We start from the raw sequence: 16,050 nt of genomic DNA, 5'->3' as shown, positions 1-16,050 counted from the left end.
ATCATGTTTATACTGAAAAATAATTTTGCTTGGAGGGAGAATTTTAAAAAAGTTCTGTCTTCAAAAGAGTTGACATGTTACTATGTACATTAACCATTATGTTACCTTGATGTTCTAGCAATACACACAGAACGGAGACTAGTCAATCTTTGTGAATTATTTTTTATAGGATAGGAGTAATTGAATATGTGTATATAATCAATAATTAAAAATAGTTTTATTTACATTAAAAAGGAAAAGTTCTTATGTCTTAAAAATGCATTTCATGGCGAGGTACAGAAAATATACTGTAAACAGTAGACTATAGATATAGGTGAACTAGGTACAAGAGAACTCTAAATCTTAAATACTACAAACCACCTCTGTTCTATGGAAGATAATGATATAACTGGACTAGAAATACACACAACCTGTAATTAACTGCCTTTACAGCGCTTTCGCGCTTTGATTTTTCTAGGAGTTATGCCCCTTTGAACTTATTTACTTTAATGTACTACTGCAACAGTTTGTCATCGCAACTCCTCTCAAACCACACAACAGAATTTCACGAAACCTTTTCAGATAATAAGGACAAACTATGTAGTTGTGCATATCGACGGGAAATTGCGATTCAATTTTTTTTCTAGGAGTTACGCCCCTTTGAACTTATTTACTTTAATGTACTACTGCAGCAGTTTGTCATCGCAACTCCTCTCAAACCACACAACAGAATTTCACGAAACCTTTTCACATAATAAGGACATACTATGTAGTTGTGCATATCGACGGGAAATTGCGATTCAATTTTTTTCTAGGAGTTACGCCCCTTTGAACTTATTTACTTTAATGTACTACTGCAACAGTTTGTCATCGCAAATCCTCTCAAACCACACAACAGAATTTCACGAAACCTTTTCAGTTAATAAGGACAAACTATGTAGTTGTGCATATCGACGGGAAATTGCGATTCATTTTTTTTTCTAGGAGTTACGCCCCTTTGAACTTATTTACTTTAATGTACTACTGCAACAGTTTGTCATCGCAACTCCTCTCAAACCACACAACAGAATTTCATGAAACTTTGTAGATAATAAGGACATACTATGTAGATGTGCATATTGACAGGAAATTACGATTCAATTTTTTTTCTAGGAGTTATGCCCCTTTGAACTTATTTGCTTCAATGTACTTCTGCAACAGTTTGTCATCTCAACTCCTCTGAAAACACACAACAGAATTTCATGAAATTTTGTAGATAATAAGGACATACTATGTATATTGACAGGACATTATTATTCAATATTTTTTCTTATACAATTTTTTTTTCTTATACTTATTTAATTTCTCCAATGACAATGTGGGGACGTGGGGTATGTGAGCGTGCTCACTAAGGTTCTTTAATTAATTCATTGTTTTAATTGCTAAATAATAGTTATCAAAGGTACCAGGATTATAATTTAGTATGCCAGAATATGAAAAGGAAACAAAAGATCAAATATGAATATATTAACTCTGCTATGATATGGAATATACACATTAGACATGTACAATGAGACTAAATGCATGAATTCATTTGAAAAAAAAGGCAAAGTATTATGATGCGATTATAACCGATAGTCGATTGGTTGCTGTCAACCGATTGAAATAGATAATCGGTTGGTAATTTCAACCAATTATCCAACACTATTATCTTCTGATGGTCACCTGGACGCTCAAAAACAGGAACACTTATTATTTAAAAAAAAAAACAATATTCTTAAATTTCCATGATTGAACATATTGAAATCATGCATGCATGAAATTTTATTACAGATGGCGTATCAGGGCTCGAGTAACACAGAAATCTGGAATCCGAACATGGAGTAATTCACGAGGAGAAGGAAGACTGTTTAGTGTTAATTTGTTGGACGAGTCTGGAGAAATCAAAGCTACAGGGTTTAATGAGGCTATTGATAAATACTATGACATGTTAGAGGTCAACAAGGTAAACAACCATTATTTAATGCCCCAGCCATAGGGGAGGGGACATCAAGTTTAACCTTGTACATCTGTACATCCTAAAATTGGTTTCCATTCTCTACTCATTTGTTTGCACCTGTCCTATGTCAGAAATCTGGTGTTCAGTGGTTGTCGTCTGTTTATGTGGTTCATATGTGTTTCTCATTTTTTATACGACCGCAAAAATTTTAAAAAATTTGGTTGTATATTGGTATCACGTTGTCAGCGTCATCCGAAGAAGGATTGTTTCCAGATAATAACTTTTGAATAAGTAAAAATAAATAAATAGAATTTTAACACAATGTTTATAACCACAAAAGGAAGCTTGGGATTGATTTTGGGGGTTATGGTCCCAAAGGTTTTGGAATTAGGGGCCCAAAGGGGACAAAAACAGCATTTATCTAGTTTCAGAACAAAAAGTTGTGTATTAGTATTTCAATTGTTCTGATATTGTACAAAATTGTTAATTACCATAAGTAGAAAGTTGGGATTTATTTTAACCCTTTCAACGCTACACAAAAAAATAGAAAAATGGCTGCTGCTGCTGCATTTTTTTTGTGCTCATTCATTAGAACAGTATATTCCTTTTCAGACTGCTGTATCTTTTTATAAGAGATACAGAAAAGGTTATTGCATGAAAAATGCTCAGGAGAGTATGAACTGTAATGTTAGGCAGTTATTTCAGTAAAATTTTTATCAGGTTACCTGCATTTTCAGGTAATTAACAGGTAAAAGGTGTAATTTATTACATTTGTGTTGAATTTTGAATAAAAACTACTTTTAGTCTTCATCTATTTTGTTTTTTTATCTGCCATATAATAAAGAAGACACCAATTGCTCGATTCCGTAGCGTATTGCACCATACACAACGTATTATGTAATCATGGCACAAATCAGTGGCTCCGTCCTCAAAATTTTCAGTCAACCTCCGTTTTCCCCCTTTTTCTACATCTCGTAATGATCGATCAAATCATATTTCCCACACGAATTTAATGTAATAAACACATTGAGATAACAAGAAACCTTTTAAGTAATCCTCGTCGTCAGTTTCACCATAGAAATGCTGAAATATTTCCATATTTACAGCTTCGTTTCTGATTTCCGCCATTTGCATTTGTCAAAATATTTGTTTTTATTTTCCTTCATTTTTCCTTCTACTGCATGATTTTACAATAAAAATTGCCGGATTTCAAGCGCAAATGAGACCTTGCATATCCTCGATTCATACAAGGAAAAATTAGAGAGGACCCGAATGAAAACCGAATGGTTTAAGAGTCCTTATGAAAAATCCGTTGTCATCGCGGCATATGCCGCGAATAGCAGTGGCGGACGGCGTATGTCATCGCAGCATATGCCGTGTATAGCGTTGAAAGGGTTAAGGGTTTATTGGGCAAACAGTCTAGGAATTAAGGGCCAAAAACACGCATTTTTTTAGTTTGAAGACAATAACTTGTGTGTAACTGTATGGATCTCTCTGACATTGTACCACACATTTCCATATAACACAGGGAAGGTTGGGAATCAGTTGGGGTTAATTTTTCCAAATATATACGAAAAAAGGGCCAAAAAGAAGCATTTTTCTAGTTTACAGACAATAACTTGTATTTAAGTGTAATGATCTCTATAAATTTTTACAACAAGGTTCAATACCACTAAGGAAGGTTGGGATTGACTTTGGGGGTTATGGTCCAAATAGTTTAGGAATTGGGGATCAAAAAGGGGGCCCAAAATAATTAAATTTTTGAAAGGTTAAAAGAAGAAATCTTTAATTGCACAATATTGCGCAATAGATTTGTAAGATCTTGACATTTGTTTTGTGTCAGAAACTAATATTATGTCAAAAATTTAAACACAATCCAAATTCAGAGCTATATCAAGCTTGAATGTTGTGTCCATACTTGCCCCAACTGTTCAGGGTTTGACTTCTGCAGTCGTATAAAGCTGTGCCCTGTGGAGCACCTGGTTCTAGTTTACAGACTATAACTTGTGTTTAAGTGTATGGATCTGTATAAATTTTTACAAGAAGGTTCAATACCACTAAAGGAAGGTTGGGATTGATTTTGGGGTTATGGTCCCAATAGTTTATGAATTAGGGACGAAAAAGGGGGCCCAAAATAATAATTTTTGTTGTTTTCAAACAATAACTTATGTTAAAGTGTATGAATCTCTCTGAAATTAAACCACAAGTTTCCATACCATGAAAAGCCCTTTATAGCTTGCTGCCCGGTGTGAGCCAAAGCTCTGTGTTGAAGTCCGTACCTTGACCTATAATGGTTTACCTTTATAAATTGTTACTTGGATGGAGAGTTGTCTCATTGGCCCTCATACCACATCTTCCTATATCTATCTAACTTAATTTGCCTCAACCAAATGATATGAAACTTGTACACCATGTGTATTACCACAAAACACAGCTTGTACAATGTTGTATGCATGTTTATCTAATGTCATCAAAATTCATAATATCAAATAGAATTTGTAGATTTGGGTAACTAAGGCCTTATAATTGAATAAAGTAGCATTCATTTTTGGTGAAATCTTGTTTTAACGTTAATTAAGCTAAAATTAAGAATTGTTTGCTAGCTCTTCTTTGTAATTATTGTAAAATAACTCTGGTTAATTTTCCCAACATTTTATAATTATGGGGAGATAGTATAATTAGGTTTTCATATAGTCTTTTTCATAAAAGTTTCAAATGATTTATATAGGTTCTAATAATTTTTAGACAATACTTGCATAGATTCAATAAAATGATTTGAAATATAGTACAAAGGAATGCCACTCTAGCATACAAAATTCACATCAAAAGAATTAATTAATACAGCTTTCATGCTCAACCTTCAATGAAGATTCGAAATTATCAATATAACCAACAGTTGTAAATCTATAGGATAGTAGATTGCACCTAACTTGTTTTTGTATGGGTGGGGTCAGATCATAAAGCTCAACTGTATATGACACTTACAAGTATTACTAATTATAAATACATAAGAAAAAGTAAGTGACCAAGATTAGCAAAGGTGTAAAAAATGTCTTGTTCAGTGAAATTGTCTTCTTAAATTACTTTTTTTATATTTTGCAGGTTTATTTTGTTGGCAAAGGAACTTTGAAGACAGCAAACAAACAGTACAGTAATATAAATAATGATTATGAAATGACATTTAATAATGATACGACGGTTGAGCTGTGTACAGAAGATGTTGATTTACCGACAGTCAAATTTGAATTTGTAAAAATTAACGAATTAGAAAGTAAAGCACCTGGCAATAATATAGGTAAGTTTAATGAAGTCTATTCAATGAAAGCAGTATGTAGAAAGAACAACATATTATTCAATCAGTTTAATACATTAAAAAGAATGTAAATATAGAGAAGTTAACTCCAATCTAATTGACTAGGGTTGTCATTTTCCTTATTGTAGGTCGATGTTTTTTTGGAGCAATCCGGCTTCCTCCACCAATAAAAACTGTCCACCACAAATAGCCCAAAATTGGCGTTAAAACACCAACAATCAATCTATCATTTAGTCATGCAGAGTAATGCAGGATGATCGTATTCCAAATTTTAAAAGTCACCAGGCATAAATTATTAGCTCATGATATACACACATAAGTGACATGACATAAGCATTGTTTTCATATACTAGATCATATTCATATAATGGAAATAGGAAATGTGTTTTAAAGACAACAGACAGACGAAAGAGCAGAAAACATCCGAAGGCTACTAATGGGTCTTCAACACAGCAAGGAAATCTTACACCCGTATGTTATAATCTTAATTATACAGAAAATTGGTCAGAAAATATGGACATAATTTTAAATTTTCATTTTTTAGATCTGATTGGAGTGATAAGATCTTGTGGGGATGTTGGTACAGTCATTGGTAAGGCCAGTCAGAAGGAGATTACCAAAAGAGAGGTCCAGTTGTGTGATCAATCAGGCATGGTCGTTAACCTGACATTGTGGGGAAATGATGTAAGTCTGAAAGGTAGAAAGTTATCGTATAAAATTCTAGTCTTGCATGTCACTTTCATAAAAAGGGTCTCAGTGGCTAAGTGTTTTAGTTTAGAGGTATGGTCTACTCCAATCTTGATTCATAAGCATGGTCAGTTTTCCTTCTGAAAACTAGTGGTTCTAAGAGCACTTGGGCTTCTTCCACCAATAAAAACTGGCTGCCAAAAAAAAAGCTAATATTTCTGAAAGTGGTGTTAAACACCACTCAATAATTATTAAACCTTCATAAAATAAATGACTTATATAAAAAATAAACATATAAAGAGTTTGAGCCATCATTATGATCATACTGGCATCAATTAAAAAAAATGTTGTTTTATTTTATTTCAAAGTGATCTGATGGTCACAAATATCTGATTTACTGTCTTGTATACTCATAGCCATTTAAAACTGCATTAGCAACGGCAACCATCAAATTGCAAATTGATGATGACAACTCTTAAACTACAGTACTGTTATTCCTTAATTATAGATGTGTTCTTTATATTTAAATATTGAATTCAAAGCATGCATGTATTCCTAGAAATATAATAATTTGATATATTGCAGGCCCAGACATTTGATGGCTCTGGTTGTCCAGTATTGGCAGTTAAAGGAGCAAAGCTGTCAGATTATGGAGGTAAGTTTAGCAATAGAATACATAAATCGATTGGATCAAATCAAAGGAGAAAAAATAGTACAAATTAAAAACATTTGGCCTAGGAATTTTTATTCCCCATTTATGTGCCTTATGTTTTCTGGTATGTGCCATCATTCGTCCGTCCGTTTATCTGTCCTGCTTCAGGTTAAAGTTTTTGGTCAAGGTAGTTTTTGATCAAGTCCAATCAACATGAAACTTAGTGCATATGTTCCCTATGATATGATCTTCCTAATTTTAATGCCAAATTAGAGATTTAATCCCATTTTCACGGTCCACTGAACATAGAAAATGATAGTGCGGATGGGGCATTCGTGTACTTGGGACACATTCTTGTTTGTTTTTTTTTTGTAAAATTCAAACAAGTTATGTGATGACTGAAGTCACATTTTATAGCATTATTTTTTTGGTGGAAAATTTGATAAACATGGCAATAATTAATCTCCCATTTTTGTCCCTTGTTCAATAATCACAATAAGGGCTATTCCATTTAAATGTTTGTGGGAGGGTAGGAAGGGATTTTCACAATCCACTGAACATGGAAAATGATAGTGTGAGTTGGGCATCCATGTACTTTGAACACATTCTTGTTTAGATAATTTTGCATTATGGTAATAGACACATACTGAAAAAAAGACCCATGACACACATTCAATAATTAAACATTAATTCCTATCCTGACCTCCCACATACATTTCTATGGAATAGCCTGTTACAAATGCAGACAAAAATTTCTGAATTTACAGTAATTGTGTTATACCAACCTATCAAACATTATGTAATATTAGACAACCAAGTATTCTGTAACTAATGTCAAATTGATCTTCTTTTGTATATCTGTATATCTACACACAGCTGGATAAGTAATTAGACTATCCATTCCAGAATGAAATAAGGCAGATTTTACAATAAGAAGGAATTATTGTTTTTTTGTATCCATCAAAAAAGCAATTGCTGAAACTGTGAAACAGACTGTGTAATGGAGTAATGCATTATGTTATTGAATAAAATGTGTCTTTCTGAGTAAATAAAAATAAAAATTACTCTGTGCTTGTGTTTTTTGTTAGAATTAGAGGGTTTTCAATTTCAAAATATTGGACATGGAATAGACATCATGACCTACTTTACTGACATCCAGCTTATTTGGAGTGGAATTTTGAAGTATTATTTATAAGTTGAGCCTTATCACATGGACTTATATTTTAATAAAAAGTCTTCTTTTGTGTTTTAATCATAACTTTAAGGCAGATTTTTATTGGTAAAGGCTAAAAAAGGTAATTTAATAATATTGTTGCTAACGTCACGTCTTTTCCGTCCATTGTGGTATGTCACGATCGCAATTTTCTTGTTGGTTCTCAGACAGGCAATTGTAGTTATTTTTATCCCGGGTTTTATAAATAATTGAAAATAGCAATCATATTAAATTTGGATGACGTAAGGGGGTCAAAGGACTTGAGGAATCAATATCATTGGCTGTTTTATTTTTTGCGAACGTTACTACTTGAGGTTTCCGTCCAAATCAGTGTCACGTGAGCAACATATATTTAGATCTGTAACTCTCCTGTATAGGAGTTACGATATCGCCCTTTGCAGAATTAGATTCGGAGTCAGTTCCTTCACATGATGGGGTAGCAAAGAAGGTTAGTTGTATGTAATATCGTTACAAGAGGACCTTAAATGTATTCCGTCCATCAAAAAGACGTTCGCAACAAAACGTAATGTCATGATAGTAGATGTTGCTAATGTTACTATTACGAATTGGTTTCATGTGTATTCATTTGATATAAAGTACACCTGCAAATGACATTCTGTATATTTAGAAATTCTAAACCAGACTGTACAATTTTATTACTCCAGGCATATATTAAACATCACTGTGTGCATACATTTTAACTTTTAAAGATGTTGTTGCTCATGTTACATGTCCAAATGTCGCTAACGTTACTTATTATTGTCTCCGTCACGTTAGCAACATGAAAGTAGGAGACAGAACACAATACTGTAAAATCTGCCATAAGTATTTTTGAAATGTCTAGATTTTCTGAGAGAATTTTTTTTTACTCGACCTAGTTTAATTAGTTCTTTGATGAAAGTCCAGAATGGTCACCATTGTGAAACACCATTGACACTTTTCTTAATTAAAACTTGATGTTAATCTTAATTGTAGTTGGGCTTGTAAGGATAGTAGCACTGTCATTTAATGATAAATGTTTTAAAGTCAGTAACAGGGGTTAAAAATTAGTTCATATCATTACAGGTCGTTCAGCATCAGTTTTGGCATCAAGTCAAATGTTGATAAACCCAGACATCAAAGAAGCTCACATATTACGAGGATGGTATGACCGTGATGGACAGTCGTCAGAGTTCCAGACTTACCGCAATGAAGGTGGTGGCTCAGGCGGAGGAGGTAATGTAAATTGTAGGGGGTTGGGTATTAAGGTCAATGGGGGAGGTTATGCTACTTGTACAGGGTAAAGCAGGCAGGGGAGGTTATTTAATTTAAAAATTTAATTTAAGAAAGTGGACATGGCATTTGAGGTAGGGGAAATAGGGGTTAAAATATAACATAAATTATGCTGAACTCTATGAATAGGGTTGTCAAGCTGGAAAAGGAGAAGCTTATATGGCTAAGGAATAGGAAAACAGGGTTATATCAGAGATTAGTTAAGATGTTAAACAAATATTATAGGAGTAATCCACAGGTGTTAGGGTAAACAACTATTCTTACATATAAAAAAAAAAAACACAACTTTATTATTGAACTTTTACTTCATATATATATTTTTATGCCCCACCTACGATAGTAGAGGGGCATTATGTTTTCTGGTCTGTGCGTCCATTCGTTCGTCCGTCCGTCCGTCTGTTCGTTCGTTCGTCTGTTCGTTCGTTCGTCCGTCTGTCCCGCTTCAGGTTAAAGTTTTTGATGAAGTTGAAGTCCAATCAACTTGAAACTTAGTACACATGTTCCTTATGATATGATCTTTCTAATTTTAAAGCCAAATTAAACTTTTGACCCCAATTTCACGGTCCACTGAACATAGAAAATGAAAGTGCATGTTTCAGGTTAAAGTTTTTGGTCAAGGTAGTTTTTGATGAAGTTGAAGTCCAATCAACTTGAAACTTAGTACAAATGTTCCCTATGATATTATCTTTCTAATTTTAATGCCTAATTATATTTTTTATCCAATTTCACGGTCCATTGAACATGGAAAATGATAGTGGGAGTGGGGCATCCGTGTACTTTGGACACATTCTTGTTGAAAATATATTATGTGAGTAAAATTAGCATTTTAGTTACTGGTAGTTTCTTTGAAAATAAGGCCTCTAGTTAGTTTTATGTTTTAAGATTACTGAAAATAAAACCTATCAAATTCAGTCCTTTTTAAAATGAAAAATTCCTCTGAAACTAACAATATTTATATGGTAATAAAATGAATTACTTGGAACATTTCCATTTTAGGTTCCTCTACAAACTGGAAATGTTTCAGTGAAATTAAGGCTGACAACAGTATTGGGCAAGGAGATAAGGCCGATTATTTCACCAGTAAAGGAACGGTTATATTCTTACGTAAAGAGAACTGTATGTATAGGGTAGGTATTCTTGTTAAATGGGGGCAAAGGATAACAAAGTGACATTCAAACTCTAGTCATAAATAAATTAACAATGCCATGGCAAAAAAAGGAAAACATAAAAAGACACTACTATTTTAAGAATAAAATAACGAGTGGCAGTGTTTTACTCAGGGCTATTCCAGAAAAAAATGTATGGGGGGGTTGGAAGGCAGTTTTTGTCCGCACCCACCACCCAGACAATTGTAATTGAGAATTATAGTGCATAATAGTGTGAAAAGTTGCTCTGATACCCATCACCCATGTATTATTAATACAATATGCCTTCCAACCCCCCCATACATTTTTTTCTGGAATAGCCCTCAAACAATTTCTTATGAAGGATAATATGGTGTACGATTTAAAAAATTTCCTCTGTATTCAAAGTACGAAATTTGTGCTCAATACACCAAATCCAGTTTTTTGTTTTGTTGAGTAGGTCTGGAGTTTGAAAGTAGTACCCCAATTTTTGGAAATCTTTACTAAGGCACCGGCCTTCCTAACAACACGACAGGTTAGCTACTGTTACTATATGTATTCACACTGAAATATAGTTCTCTATGGTTCTCATGTATGTGCATATAATACACACATAAACTGAAAAAAATGGGTATATTATTGGAGCAGTTCATTTAAAACATTTTGATTAGGTAATTGGGTATTGATATAAAACTAGTATGATTGACAACTGTCATTATCACTAGACAATCGGAGACAAGGTAGACCTTTAATTACAATGCCCCACCTCCTAAACTGTCAATCAAATTGACCACATTACTTATCAACCTCAGTCTTACATAATTATACAAACCCTGCAATATACATCTGAATATACAAATATTTGACCTCATAATTGAATACATATATATAAGGATGATAGATTTATTTATTGCCAATTACTCTTGATCTACATTACATAAAGTGATTCTGTGAATTATATCTGAAAGATAAATGATTAATGGATTAACAAGATCTTTTAAAAAAAAATGAAATATGAATATAAATATGAATATAATATAAAAGGTATTCAAGTAAGGCCTATAATTTACTTGAAAAATTTCCAATAATCATCTGTAATTAATCAACAATTTAGATTAGTTCACTTTTTTTTTTACCAGGAATTGGCTTGAAACAGTTTTAAAATTTTAAAACTTTTAATTATAACAAACCATTGTTTATTTGTTTATTCCCCATCAATCATTATGTCTATTTTAGTCATTTGAATTTTTATTGGAAGTGAATACATATTTTTGCAATCAAGAAAGAATCCACATTTCAATAAAATAAGTTTTTTAATTTGTTTACGTTGAAAAAGTACATTTTCAATGCCCTGTGTTGAAAAATACTTTAAACATTGATCAAAAGGCACTCTACAACTTTTAATCTTCAATGTCATATAACCTCTGTTTCAACTAACAAAATGCCCCAAAACAACATTTTTAGATTATTTTTGTTGACACTTTAATGTTTTTAGCTGTTGGTCTAGATTTTATGTCTTACAAGGAGAGTTGGTAACATTTACTAGAAGAATTTTTGATTTGCAATTTTTTGTTTTTTTTTAAACATGTTCAGAACAGGCAACATTATTTCGATAAGATATAAACTGCAGTTTAAATAAAATTGTGCAAATTAAGAGACCCATATTATTTAATTTGAGCTCATTTTATTCTCATACTGGACTGCTGTTGATGCAATTTTCAGCAATAGTGCTTTATTAATGTTCATTTTCCCCCACCCTTAATATGAAATAATTCAAACTACAGTACTCTTCTAATCTTTCCATGAGTGATTTCCATCACTTTGATTTATGACCTCTTAGCAAGGATAAAAGTAAACATATGTTTCAGGAAATTGCATTTACCTATAAAATCCATTTTGTACTTGATAAATCAATACGAGTTTAATCAGTAGCTGTTAAAAATATTACTATAGTCTACCATTATTCACTCTGGTTAAAGTTTTTATAACTTTCTTAAACTATCCTGAATTTCTACCAAACTTGGACAGAAGCTTGTTTGTCATAATAAGATAGTATCCAGAAACAAATTTTGTAAAAAAAAAATCCTGTTTATCCATATTTTACTTATAAATGGACTTAGTTTTTCTACCAGTGAACATTACATTCACTCTGGTTAAATTTCTTAAAATTTTCTGGATTTGTACCAAACATGCCAAACTTGGACAGAAGCTTGTTTATGATCAAAAGCTAGTATTTAGAAGGAAATTTTGTAAAAATGTATTTCCTGTTTATCCGTTTATTGTAGCCTGGTGCAGCCAAATATTTCATTAGTCATATTTAAGTTATCTTTAATGCATTTGAAAGATCTTTTAAAAAGAAACTACATTTTATTTCATGGAGATTGGATGTATTGTTTTTGAGGTACGACATTTTGAATGTGTTGAATATGTTATATTTTTAGACCGTTTCTATGATAACTTTAATACAGTAATATGGCACCGAAAACAGTTAAAAAAGCAAAAATCAAATAATGAAAATAACAGAACTTTTTAATGCCTCAACCTTTTGATGTAAAATTTTAAATACATATAAAGAAATATAAGAACCTTAAATGAGTATAAGAATTGAATTTTTTTTGTGTTGGAAATTGAAAAAAAATCCATAGTTACCATGGTAACGAAACAGAAAAAAATGAAAATAACTGCTTTGAGGGCTTTTTACTTGCAATAGTATCTACATAAGTCAGCTTTTTTTATAGGAATTGTTAGTTTATTGATAAAACAAGTTGAGGGGTTCAATTTCTGTTGTTGTTTTCTGATATTTGATTATAAAATTTTCAGTTACCATGGCAACAGAAAGCATTATTTCGTATTTTTCGTGAAAATTTCTTCTCAAATGATAAAAATTCAAAATGTTGAAACTTTTCTGTAACTACAAAAGATAAGGTTTATTTTTATGACAATTTTAGAGTTAAAAATGCTTACAAAATATAATAATATATGTATTTTTGTTTCCATAGCAACAGTATAAATTCTGAAATTGTAAAAAAACATAAAAAAATATCAAGTTGTTACGACCAAATCTTCATACATCTTTAATGAATCTGAACAGCTTGAATATAAGAAACACTGACTGAGTGACATTTATTGATACAATTATTGTAGTATTGAGTTTACTTATTGTTGAAGGCTGTATCAGTATGCGGATAAATATCGGTCACTGACTCTGGTAGATGGTGGATGGTTGTCTCATTTGCTAATATATATCATCCTTAATTTTTTTTGGTTTATAATGACTTTTTGAGTTTTTCTTTTCATTTTTAAACATTGTTAAAGTATATTCTCAAAACACATGTACATGTAGTTGGTTAGTATATATTTGTTTTTGTGATTATGCATGTACTGTCAATTGTCACCTTTTTTCAAATATTCTTTTCAATGCAAAACCTCCAAAAAAAAAAATGCATATAAAATCAGAAAATTGAATTACCACATATTTATTAATAATTAATAATAAATAAGACCTGTAAGTAGGAAGAACTTCACAACACTATCAACAAAAAAACCTTTCACATTTAGTTAGAACTAGAGCAGTAATTTCTATATTTGGTAGTGATTGATTGCAAACATTTTTTTTCCAGCTTCCATGATCGAAGAGAAGAATCATTTGGTCCAATTGCATTATCAAAATCAAAATGAATAACAGTTTTAATAAAAGTAGTTTCCACTGCTGGTGGTGAACACCACTTAAATGTACATGTATTTGTATTAGATCGTTCCATAAAATTAACAGTAGCAGTTTCTTCTGATAAAATGTCTTCAACCTGACCTATATACCAATCTGAAAGACCTGCGACAGCAATCCACTGATTTACTTTAAAATCTTTATAATTACTAATAAAAGTCATATTTGTATTGATTTTTACATCATGGCTTCTCTTATGTTTTTTAACATGTTTAACCGCTGAAGTTACTTCCTTTTCATTTTCAAGCTTACGTTTCCTTGTTTTGTTGGAATTATGTAGACCGTTTTTGCTTAAAACTGCGCTTTGTTTTTTTACAACCCTGACATTTTTTAAATTGTCCTTTTCCGACTTTAATAATTCATTTCTTTCTGTTAATGGTCTTAAATGTTCTTCTTTCCTAGGGACATCTAAGTCAATTTCTACACCAATATGTATATTAGAAGAATATTTTTGAATAATTTTGATAAGATTGTTTTTTAACATTTCTACACTAAATGCCTTTCCTTCAGATGAAAATTTGTAAAACACATTATTTCCTTCAAAACTTAAAACACATTTATAATACTTTAACTGAAATTTTAAAGCAAATTATTTCATATGAAAAGTTTTAAATTTTGATAGAAGTTTCTTTACATCCGCTTCAGTTTTGCATTGTCCATATCTGAATATGTTATCTATTATCTTTTGTTTCTCTGCAATTTTTTTCATTTTCTTTCTTTTGATTTCATCGGCTCTTATTTGTAACATTTCAATCCTTTTTTTTTAATATCTTTGGATCTTTGTCGCCACTTTTCTATAAATTTTGGCAACAATTTAGATACCTTTTGCATATTATCAGCCTCATTACATTGCGTGTCAAGCCAATCAGAAGTTTTATTATTAACATATAAAACCATTCCTTCAATATGAGCCGTGGTTGCATTAGGTTTGAATCTTTTAATTCTGTCTAACTGACCAAAATTTGATTCATTTGATTGGTTTGTTTTAGGAACAGATTTACTAATCAGCATCAAATCCTCATTGGGATCAGAATGCTTCCCTCCAGTTAAGTGATCAACTAACTGCCTTTTAATAACGCTTAAAATACTGGCCAATATAAGTTCTAAAGCCTGTGTTGTTAAAACATCCAATTCTTCATTATTTTCTTCCACAGCATGTAAAGCAAAGAAACCAAACAAATCTTTTTCGGGAGGGTAATTTTCAAACATTTGATAATTTTCATCAAACATCGGAGAAGAATCTTGTACTAAATTTGAAATACTATCATGTAACTTTTGGTAATATTGTGACATGTCAGTTATAGATACATCATTACAATCAAGAAGTTTCCATAGTGGACGATTGATATGGACATCAACTAAACTAAGAGCTCTAACACCAGCAAGGGCAATTTTGGATTCAAGGTCAGCATTCACAGATAGTAACAGATTGTTACCTGTACCATACATTTCAATAAAATCTTGGATATGTGTCAAATGACCATATACTGCTCTTGCATTTTGAAATGAAATGTTAAACCTATTCCCACGGAAAGGTACAAGATAATTTTTTAAACCATTTTCAAATAAATAGGCATTAAATTGCTGTGGCCTACCGGCAGTTTCACAACCATGTATTTGCAATAAGTTACAACACGAGCGTATTAATCTTTGCGCAGCAGACTCACTCCTTGTACCCCAATTACTAAATTGTGACAAAGTTTTCATACCAATTTTTTCTGCTGTACTAATTTCTTCAAATTTTTTCAACGATTTGTTAGAATAATCAGCAAAATTTGTAAGTAAATGTAAACCACAATAAAAATCATGAATATCTATAATTGATTGCTGACATTCTTCATTTAAAGTTTCCCAGTTTTCTAAAGCTTTGGGTAATAATGATTTACGCCATTCTTCAAATAGCTTAACATACGGTTTGTTTGTTGGACCTCTATCGCTCATAGTATTATGAATAGTTTTTACCATTTTGCTAATGACTTTTGTTAATATTTCAGGATTTTTTTCATTAGTCAATGATACATAAATTTCACCTAATTCGTTAAACAATGCTTTTGTTGCATTTAATTGTGTTGCACTGTTTTCTGTTGCTAAGTCCATCAAACTTGCTG

General features: G+C 31.7%; 1 protein-coding gene across 1 annotated transcript in view; it reads left to right on the top strand.

The window, feature by feature from the left end:
- LOC143076763 (replication protein A 70 kDa DNA-binding subunit-like) overlaps positions 1–16,050 on the top strand; it is a 76,243-nt gene that overhangs the window by 51,097 nt on the left and 9,096 nt on the right. The window contains exons 9-14 of the mRNA XM_076252627.1: positions 1,792–1,963; positions 5,060–5,252; positions 5,815–5,954; positions 6,543–6,612; positions 8,888–9,037; positions 10,091–10,221. Coding sequence (XP_076108742.1) covers positions 1,792–1,963; positions 5,060–5,252; positions 5,815–5,954; positions 6,543–6,612; positions 8,888–9,037; positions 10,091–10,221 — 856 coding nt within the window. The remainder of the gene's footprint in view (positions 1–1,791; positions 1,964–5,059; positions 5,253–5,814; positions 5,955–6,542; positions 6,613–8,887; positions 9,038–10,090; positions 10,222–16,050) is intronic.

The sequence above is a fragment of the Mytilus galloprovincialis genome, chromosome 5 (assembly GCF_965363235.1).
Source record: "Mytilus galloprovincialis chromosome 5, xbMytGall1.hap1.1, whole genome shotgun sequence".
In the NCBI taxonomy this organism is placed as follows: Eukaryota; Metazoa; Mollusca; class Bivalvia; order Mytilida; family Mytilidae; genus Mytilus; species Mytilus galloprovincialis.
Note: the sequence above shows the minus strand (reverse complement) of the source record. Positions and strands in the feature narration are given on the sequence as shown.